The sequence below is a fragment of the Alosa sapidissima genome, chromosome 1, assembly GCF_018492685.1.
Source record: "Alosa sapidissima isolate fAloSap1 chromosome 1, fAloSap1.pri, whole genome shotgun sequence".
NCBI classification, from domain to species: domain Eukaryota; kingdom Metazoa; phylum Chordata; class Actinopteri; order Clupeiformes; family Clupeidae; genus Alosa; species Alosa sapidissima.
In genome coordinates this window covers 21,855,790-21,866,339 of record NC_055957.1, presented here as the reverse complement: position 1 = coordinate 21,866,339, position 10,550 = coordinate 21,855,790, and the positions used below count along the sequence as shown (strand labels likewise).

Here is a 10,550-nt window from a genome sequence, read left to right as displayed (position 1 = left end):
AAATTACTCATATCAGAATTACATTACTGATTAGCTTTCTGACCAATGAGAAATTAATTGCATCTTCATTTAGAATTGTTACTTCAAAATTGGATTTTGTTTATGTTTACTTGAAATTATAAGAAGTTAAAAAAACAATTGTTCACATCTATAACTGTGGTTATGGCTACTGATTAGATGTTAAAACTAGTCATTTAACTGTTATACTGTTAATACTCTATTTCTTGGCCTCTTTAATTCTCTCTTCAATCTATTATGTCCTTCTTCTCTCCCCCCAAGAAATACAAATATATTTTATTTGGTGGTGATTAAAAAAGAGAAACAAACATAAATAAATACATAAAATGTTTACACAGACAGTAGAAAGAGAGAGAGTAGGTACAAAGCAGTGTCTACAGTATATATTTTTTTGAAAAACAATAATTTCTCTCTCTCCCCCCTCTATCTCTTTCTATCCCTCTCTCTACTAGGGTTTGACCCCCCATGCCCAGGACACCTATGAGACAATCCAGGTGAAGAAGATGTGAAGGCGTAAACTGGATTGACCAGGACCAGAGAGTAGATCCATGAAGGCCAGGTCTAGAGCTCTCCCACCCAGATCAGTTTTAGAGTCACCCCACCCAGACCAGGTTCAGAGTTACCCCACCCAGACCAGGTTTGGGCTGGGACTGAACCTGGAGGAACTCATGGAATGGCTGCCACTGTCCTGGTGAATCCTGTTTTATCACACTCCCTCTCCTCCCAATCAACTTCTATTTACTCTGTCTTTGATTTTCTCATTTACATCTTTAATATATGGGTTTATTATTGTGTGTGTATTTACACCCTGTGGTTTCAAAGACAATATTAAGGCCAGTCATTGAAAATTAAAGAGATTAGCATTAATTAAAATACAGCATCTCATGCTCTCATCGCTAAAGATCAGGAAGCTGATGTGGGTGATCATAAGTGTACATAAGTGTCACAAGGACTTCCTTAAAAATAGCATGCACTGCACAAATCACACACACACACACACACACACACACACACACACACACACACACACACACACACACACACACACACACACACACACACACACACACACACACACACACACACACACACACACACACACACACACACACACACACACACACACACACACACACACACACACACACACACACACACACACACACACACACACACACACACACACACACACACACACACAGTGGCCTACTGGTTAGCGCTTCGGACTTGTAACCGGAGGGTTGCTGGTTCTAACCCCGACCAGTAGGCACGGCTGAAGTGCCCTTGAGCATGGCACCTAACCCCTCACTGCTCCCCGCACGACACTGTTGTTGCAGGCAGCTCACTGCGCCGGGATTAGTGTGTGCTTCACCTCACCGTGTACTGAGTGTGTTTAACTAATTCACAGATTGGGATAAATGCAGAGACCAAATTTCCCTCACAGGATCAAAAGAGTATATATACTTATACTTACTTATACTCAGTTTTTAATGCTATCTATCATTGTCATTAACTTTACATCTGAAGTTTTTTTGTCATAAAGGTTGTTGATGTGAATATTCAACCTGATAAAGGAATGAAAAAGAACCTGTGAATCATCCTATGTTCCTGAAAGTCAACATTTTACATGACATTTAGTCATTTAGCTGACACTTTTATTAAAGGCGACTTACAATGTCAACAACAAAAGTACAGTGCGACAGGACATGTTAGAGCAGCAATAAGCACAAAGAGTCAAAGTGAAGTCAGTAAAGGAGCAGAGGGGTAATCTAGTGGTATATTGAAAAGTCAAACTCCCAGTTCCAATGTACTTTATTTTTGTACATTATTTAAGCTTATTGACTATTTTCTATGCCTGTGGCCTGTTTAGTTATACATGGTGAAAATGGAAACTATGAGAGGTTTGAGCTGACATGTTCAGCCTGCTGTGTGTGGGTGAGGAGTTGCTATGTATAGCCAATAAACAGGTTATCTTGAGCCTACTCAGTGGTCATTTCCTATCCTGCCGTGGGATCTTCGCAGTCATATGCGGAAACTTGTTTCTTGGTTTCCCTTTCTCTGCATTTCTCAGCATTCACGACAGCAACTGCATTGGCCTCAAGAGGGCACTATACCGCTTTCTCCTTTTTTGTCCGTGTGTGTGTGTGTGAGTGTGTGTGTGTGTGTGTGTGTGTGTTTGTGTGTGTGTGTGTGTGTGTGTGTGTGTGTGTGTGTGTGTGTGTGTGTGTGTATATGTGTATGTGTGTGTGTGTATATGTGTATGTGTGTGTGTGTATGTGTTGTAAGCTTTTACAACGATCTCCGTCAAATATGTACTGACTGCTTGCTTGATCCTTGTTTTGTCCGTCACCTCTGCTATGTTTAGTTCAAGAACAGATTACTGATTGCCCTTCATCTGGGTGTTTGCACATCCAATAACACATTGCCAGCAACAAGCAGCTGTCTGTTTAAGACATGTATGTGTGCCTCACTGCTTAGGTAGTATTTCTCTTCTCCAGAGGAGTAAGACCTAGTGGCCTCTGACATTATGTTCTGAGAACATTTGACACATTTATTCTGAGAAACAAAACCTGAATCTTTTTTTTACAAAAACACATGTGCCACTAATATTGGCACCCCTGTATTTAATACTGCCAATAAAACAGTATTTATCTTCACCTATGACATCCTATAACATTGTAGAACACAAAGTGATGGATTTGAGACCAACCCTCGATCTCCCCAGACTGTAATCTGCTCTCCTCTTTGCCTCACCCCACTGGTTGTCTATGGAGTTCAGATTGGGGGACTGAGATGGCCATGGCAGAAGCTTTATTTTGTGTTCAGTAAATCATTTTGTTGTTGATCTGGACATATGTTGTGCTTCATTGATTTGCTGGATAATCCAGTCATGACCCACTTTTAGTGTCTTGGCAGAGACAGACAGATTTTAATTTAAAATGTATTAGGTATTACATTTCTCAGAATTTATGATACCATGCACAGAGAGGTTTCCAGGGCCTGTGAATTAAAAATAGCCTCACAACATCACAGACCCTACTAGCCTATAGTCACTATGTGCAAGCCAGGCCCACCTTGAGTGTTTTCTGCCATAAAACCTCCATTTTCATCTAATCTGACCACAGGCAAAGTCTCAGTACCAATATTTGGGGTGTCAATATTAGAGGACCATGCGTTTTTTATTATTTCTTTTTGAAACATTATTTTTTCCCCTCAAAATAAAATTTCTTCCCTTCAAGGTTGCATTTTTCTTCGTTCATTGTAAGATTAAGATAATTTACCAAAAGATGATGTTGATACCTCTATGTAATCAGCTTTACTGGGGGGGGGGGGGGGCTGTTGTTCAGAGGTATGCTGAAGCACAAATGGTCCTAATTATGACTGCCGCACAGTGAAACTATAGGTTTAGTCAGAGTTTTTTTCCTTCCAGATTTTTTTTCCAGTAATTTTGTGTCAACGATTCCTGGGACACTGAAAAACCGGGGCGCACAAAACTTGTTGGGCATGTAGCCCCACAAAGATGACTCGGAACCATTGATTTTCGTTTTTGATCCACCCGCCGGTTCATGGGGGACCATACAATAAATTAATATATGTGTACATTTAGTGCCTGTACACTGCACATGCACACACACAAGCACTCATGACCACAAACAAAGACACACATAAAGATACATGCAGACACATAAACACAAACACACACACACGCATAAACACACACATACATAAAGACACACACACACATACATACACACACACATACACACACACGCACATGCACACACACACAGGCACGCACGCACAGACTCACGCGCATACACACACACGCACACACACACACACATAAACACAATGCAGAAACACACCTGCACGCACACACACATTAACAAACACATACACACACAGACACACACACACACACACCATTACCCCCACACACACCGACTCACAAGTGAACACACACACGCACAGACACACACACATAAATGTAGGCAAGCAGACACACACAGACACACCATTACCCCCCCACACACACTTACAAGCGAAAAAACACACACACAGAGAAGCACACATGTAGCCTACACAAAAGCAAATGCACACACGCACACACTCATTTACATACACAAAAGTTGCAAGAGTAGGGGATGGAGTAGGAGATGGAGACAAATTGACAAGCGTGATTTATTTTTGCGGAGAGAATGTGCAGGACTAAGCGGCAGTCAAAATTTGTACCACTTTGCGGTACATTTAGTTAATGATGTTTCAGTGGTGCTGTGCAGTATGATGTTACTTTCTCTCAGATTAAGGAACAGCAATGACAAAGCTCAAAGTTAATCAAATTTCTTAGATATACCATGCATACTGTTGGATTTTCCATGAAACTAATCATGTGTTACCAAGTCCCCCTGGAAGCCTTCCTGATCTTTACTCTTTACTTATATGTCCCTTAATCTCCTCAGGTTGCCAATCCCTTCTTGCACCCATGTACAAATCCTCTAAATATTCATATTCCTCCAAAAGGATTCATGAACTGATAGTCCCATATTCTCTCCAATATCATAAGCATAATATTTTAGGCCCACTAAATAATGCCCATTTTGACATATGAGCCTCATCTTTGAAGTTTCCAGACAGTGCACAACATAACCACGTCAGTCTTCAACATCCTTCCCCCATTCACATCCCCCTGCCCCTCTCTCTCCTCAGCTTTTGGTTATACAATGAATTACTGTAGCTAACACTAGTCAAGGGAGGACATTTGGCAAATGATTTCAGTGTTCAACACCCTCCCAGAAAATCCCCCTCATGCGCACAGATTCAGTTTCATCACCAGGGTCAGTCTGCCTTATGTCTCCTGCTGAGCTTTGACGCTGGCAACCTAAACACTCTGAACTTTTCAGTGTTTCTTTTTTATATCTAAAATTCAAATGGAATTTTATTGTGAGTCTACAGATTACTTTAATGGTGAGAGTAGCTGCATATGTGGCGATCATACAAAGGTAATCAGAACATGATATTTTGTGGAATAACTTTAGTTTTTATACCAGACAGAAATTTAAGTCATTGAAATAGTTAAATATGCTGTTTTGTTTCATGTTCTTGAAGCCCCCCTATTTTCACACCATATACTAATATATTCTCTTGATTTCACATCTAAATTTTTGCTATTGGCATCCACTTAACCATATGGAAAAAGTGATAATGCCCCATTTGTTGAATTAAGTAGCTTGATAATCACCTGCAAGTAAGAGGGTTGTGGATTTCCATTTTTTATTACAAAAATAAACTTAATATACATAAAAATGTGTGTAGAAAACACAAAGACCCTCCATACATACACCAAAACATGTGACATTAAAGATGTGTGACATCTGTCCGGATGTGTTTTACAGTTCATTTGACTTCACAGCATGACACCTTTTCAAAATGCAAAAGCCTTCACATGAACCAAAAATAGAAAAGAATAATTCTCTCTCAGTAGACCACATTACTAGAGTATCAAAACCTCCATCAGCCGTTGTCATTGCACAGAGATTTCAGAGCACATTTGCAGACTGCTGAACAATCACGGACAACCACCACTGCTCCCAGCACAACACTGCTGTAACACACACCTCAACACAAGACCTGGCCTGCACGTGATACGAATGGCAACGGATGTCTTAAAGGCAAATAAAGAGATGAAAACAATACAATAGTGAACGCAATCGCACGCATATGTGTGTGTGTGTGTGTGTGTGTGTGTGTGTGTGTGTGTGTGTGTGTGTGTTCAGAGTCACTGCTAAAGTCAACCATGAGCTGAAGTAGGGGTGGGGCTGCCATGCGCATTTAGGCCTTGTCCTTTGCTATGTACATATCAGCGAGCTTTTTAAACTGAGGGCCCCAGCTGCTCAGGTACTCATAGTCATGGTCCCCCTCGGTGAGGCTGGAGCCGAGGGAGCTCAGAGACTCGGCGGCGGAGCCGGTCCCCTCATAGGCGTACGTGGCCAGAGAGTCGTATGGCGGGGCCGAGGGGTCGCTGTCGTTCTCCTGCAGCCTGCAGTTGATGAAGTCCCTGGCGTCAGCGCAGTCCGGGGTGGGCGACGGGCGGTGGTAGGGGAAAAGTATCTCGGGGATGATGTCTCGCCGCTGCTTGTTGCTCTCCACGGCCTCGGGGTGGCGCAGCGTGCCGATGTCGAAGGCCTGCGTGTCCTCCTCTCCGCCGCCCTCGTCGTTGTAGCTGACCACGTTGTCTCGCACATCCTCTTTGGAGATGATCAGGGGCTCCTTTCTTCTCTGCCTCTTCAGCGCAGAAAACAGAACCACGATCACTGTGGGGCGTCAGAAACAGGATGATCAGTAAATAACTGATAGACCTTCACATTTCAACATTCCTCAAGAAGGTGGGTATACAAGCACGTAATGGTGGATTGAGTGGGTCTGGGTTCCCCCATCTGTCTGTCTGCAATTTTATGAACTCAGTCCACTCACTCACTCAATCAATTTTTATAATTTTTCATTTTTCTCACTCATTTTTCTATCATGATTTTATCTCATGGCCATCTTGAAACTGGCATGACAAAACACCATTGTACTGTGTCCACAAATATGAAACATTTGTGTTCCGTATTGTGTTTCGTATTTGAAAAATTGGACAAATTGGACAAATCAGACTAAGCATGCAATTGAACTAAATGCCTTTTGTGGATATCAATAGGCACCAGTGTACAGAACTAGTGTAATGAGTCATGTTTTACTGTTAAGGATATCAGTCAGGTGATGAACCAATCACCATTCACTAGACCAGCTGATTTTAATTGGCACAACTCTTCTATTAGATCGGCTAATAAGTGAAATCCTCTGTTTTAAGTGTACAGGTAGAACAGGTGTATGTTAGGGCTTTTACTTTCTGAGTTTTCCACCTTTGCAAAGGGAGTGATGGAATCATCCAAGTGATGATACCTGACCGGGACTCCTGAGACCCGGAACAACCAACTGACGTTTTCCAGTAAATGTCTTGATTGAGAGGAAAGCAGCAGCTGTCAGATGTCATTAGAATAAACCTCTGTTCGCCTACAAAAAAACTGCCATCTTTGCCCATATAAGAAGATGGAGTACTTGAGATTGTTCCTATGGGAAAATAGCATGTGGATTTTGAATAATAGCCCCTGTTAAACTCTTGTGGGGACGAAGAAGTCTACAATGCACTTTTTTTGCCCCATTCATTTTTGACATTTGCCTCCAGTGGGTTTCGTGATCTTAAGTATGTTAAGACACCGAAGTTTGATTTTTGCTACTTGAGGTACCTTGCAATAGATAGTTATAAGTTAGTAGTTAAGTTAAGTTCTAGTTAAGTTAGAAGTTAGTAGGCGAACTTCAGAGGTGTATATGTCTGGAGAGGCTAAATGCCCACCCAAACCCCGTTGCCAGTATGCAGTCTGTCAAGAAGGTGGGAAGAAGAAGAGAAGAGGTGTGGTCTGAGATAATCTGAAAAAGGAGATTTCAATCTTCTAGTGAAAGCATAATGGCAGTGGGTCTGGCACTTTAGCTAATGATAGTTTGTGAGGCAAGTAACAGTTCCTCTCCATGTAGTGAATGAGAATCATTTATGCTAAACTGAAGTTAGCTGATGTCGGAGAATTTATATGATTGGCTCAGAGTGCTACACGTGACCCAAGTTAAAGCTACCTAGCCATCAATAGGAAAGCTGCTATAAGACTGCTAGCTCCCCCATCTCTAGAGTGTGGTTCATTGACTGTATATAGATAGGGTTCCCACGGGTCATGGGATTTCTTCCAGACATGGAAAGTCAGGGAATGTTCTCATTTTGGGGGCAAAGTCATGGAATATCAGAGATTTTTGTTGTAGCAGTTTAAAATCTACTTGCCAAAATACATTAAAGGGGCCCTATGCAGTTTTGGCCATTTCTTCACTGTTTTCTCAACAGAGCTCCCCCTACAGCTTCAGAGTATACATTTTACGACACACCTCGCTCGGTTAGTCTGCCATTTCGTCTTTCCCTGTTCCTCCGACAATGGTTTACTCACTTTCTGCCTCTTTTCGCCGCCGGCTCTGCCATGACAAATGAGAAACTCCATCGCTACCTTTTTCTACCCAGTGCCTGGCATGTATGTGTACGTAGTGCTGTGCTGTAGAGCAATTTGTTAAATTGCGAGACCACAAGACTCTCTGACTCTGAGGCCAACAGCCCACCGAACCAAATTTGCAGGGCTGTTTTTGTCCGCTCACAGGCACAAGGGGGAAACGAGACAGCCACCATTCAACCCGACAAAAGTTATATAACCATTCCAATGACTCCGAAGCTGTTCAGTTAAGGTAAATTAAGCTAAAAAAAACTGCATAGTTCCCCATTAATACAAATATATTTCCACTCAGAATTGGTGTATATCTGGTTATTAGCTTTACTGCTTGCTTGAGTAGGTGTGGTTAGTCCAACTTTGTTTATTCAATGCCCATTTATTCATCTCTCGCTCTGAAAAAGTAAAAGATTCTTGAACGCTACACAACATTGAAATATTTGGTCGGTATATTGTATCCTTCATTATATAGTTGGTCATGGAAATTCAGTTTTTTTTTTTCAGGGAAAGGGTCATGGAATTATACTTAGAGTGGGAACCCTGTATAGAGATGGACACAGTATACAGTCAATGGTATGGGCTGCAGGCCCCCTGCACTCACTGAGGAGAAGGATGACGCAGAGCAAGATGGCCACCAGCGCTCCTGTGCTCAGGCCAGCCGACAGGAGTAGCGCCTCCACACTGCAGGAGCGCAGGTTCCCGCCGCCGTCACAGCTGCACACGCGGATGGTCAGCGTGCTGGTGCTGCTCTGCACAGGGAAGTCGTTGTCCGAGATGACCACGGGCAGGTAGTAGGCGCTCACTTCGTGCCGATTGAACCCGCTCCGCCGGGTCAAGATCCGGGCGGTGTTGTCTGATGGGGTACAGGGAGCAAGAGGGTGTGAGATTAAAAGGACTTCATAAGATTGTGGAAATTCAAATCGTAAGTAAACACTTAAAAGGATGTATATTCAAATGTATATTTGTCTATTTCTTTGTAACATGAACATTTATTTGATGTGAAATGTCATTTACCTTCATTATCAAGTATTGTAAAATTTGGATTGTTGGAACTTAAACTGAACACAAACTTGTGTCCAAAAAGAGGTTCATCTGTGTCTGTGGCACTTATAGTCTGTATAAGCTACAACAAAAGAGAAACATCATGTTGAATATGTGTACAAGTTTCATTAACATCCTCAACAGAACTAAACAGGGAATAAATGAATGTCGCTGTACCTGCCCAGCTTTGACATTTTCACAAACAAATGTCTCATAATACATGGCAAATTCTGGGGCGTTGTCATTGACATCCAGGACCTTAATGAGAACAGGCACACGGCTCATTTGATGTGGGTTATCTGAAAGTTCAGCACACAGAGACTAGTTAGTCGTCAACCAATTCCTGATAATGTACTATTGGGATATTTGAAAAATACCCCAAGAAGTTGTTTTGACTCATGTTAACATTTCTGGATGTTGGCTGAGAGGCAGCATTTCACATGCCATTACCCTCTGCAACCCTACATTTATTTCAGTTTGCTGCTACCCTCTATGCTCGTGTTCCTGGAGTAGTTCAGTGAGTTGCGCGAGTGAAAAAAACTCACTTATTTCAGTGGCAAGCACTGAGATATTGTGCCATTTCGATAGCTCTCGGTCCAATGGCTGCAGCGTTGTGATTGATCCATCAATTGGGTCTATGTAGAAGAGTTTGTCTCGATTTGTATGGTGGTCAATGGAGTACCTGTTTAAAAGAAAGAACATAATGCACTGTGATTTCCTTCAACACTCTGTAGGCTGCAAATGTGTGGGGCTGCTTCAAGAAAAGTGACCTTTAATGCAGCAATGAGGAGGTTTAATCAGGGAAAACTCAACTCACTCTCATCAGAGGTACTACAGTCAGCTGTAGACAGGGGGCACTCCAGCTACACGTGAACCTCTGTGAGCTTTATTGTCGTGACTTCTTATGCCCTGAAAAGCCTTTATGCCAGTGTTGCTTTAATTAAGAAAATTGAATTTGCAAGGCAAGATATTACCAATAAAGTGGAGTAATTTGTTAGTTCTACATAGGCAGTAACCTTGAACTATCTGGTGAGCACTACTGTTAAGAATATTGCTGAACTTTTAGGTTTGTTACAAACTCATTATATTCTGTATTGTACTGTTTAGCTGAGCCCATACAATTGCACTTAGTTTATTCAATTCTGGAGGTCTAGGTTTTTTTTTTTTAGTTTAGTTTTAGTAACAGGTGGAGGGGAACAATCTCTGCTTTAAAAACTGTTTAATACCTTCTGTATATAGCCGGCTATTTCTCATCTGAAATGAGCATGGCATATATATTACTATGTCCAAATAGTCAGTGTCTGGATAGGCTATAATCAAATAAAACACTGGACAAGAATATTACAAGATAAAACTGCTAAGATGGAATCTGAGTCGAGCACTCTCTGTCATGCTGTTTATGTGGTAGATGTT

General features: G+C 41.8%; 2 protein-coding genes across 3 annotated transcripts in view; one reads left to right on the top strand and one right to left on the bottom strand.

Moving 5' to 3' along the window:
* LOC121714921 (high affinity immunoglobulin epsilon receptor subunit gamma-like) overlaps window positions 1-10,550 on the top strand; it is an 18,918-nt gene that overhangs the window by 5,802 nt on the left and 2,566 nt on the right. Inside the window, exon 5 of one of the 2 annotated variants that reach the window (XR_006033484.1) lies at window positions 471-831. Coding sequence is in view for 1 of the 2 variants with exons in the window: in XM_042100136.1 (XP_041956070.1) it covers window positions 471-527 (57 nt within the window). In the remaining variant the exon portion in view is untranslated. Of the gene's footprint in view, window positions 1-470; window positions 978-10,550 lie in introns of those variants that run through there. The other variant, XM_042100136.1, reaches the window with a different exon arrangement.
* cdh10a (cadherin 10, type 2a (T2-cadherin)) overlaps window positions 5,269-10,550 on the bottom strand; it is a 24,347-nt gene continuing 19,065 nt past the window's right edge. The window contains exons 8-12 of the mRNA XM_042100111.1: window positions 9,683-9,819; window positions 9,315-9,436; window positions 9,111-9,219; window positions 8,698-8,949; window positions 5,269-6,329 (exon numbers count right to left, since the gene is read on the bottom strand). Of these exons, the coding sequence (XP_041956045.1) occupies window positions 5,848-6,329; window positions 8,698-8,949; window positions 9,111-9,219; window positions 9,315-9,436; window positions 9,683-9,819 (1,102 nt within the window). The 3' untranslated portion in view covers window positions 5,269-5,847. The remainder of the gene's footprint in view (window positions 6,330-8,697; window positions 8,950-9,110; window positions 9,220-9,314; window positions 9,437-9,682; window positions 9,820-10,550) is intronic.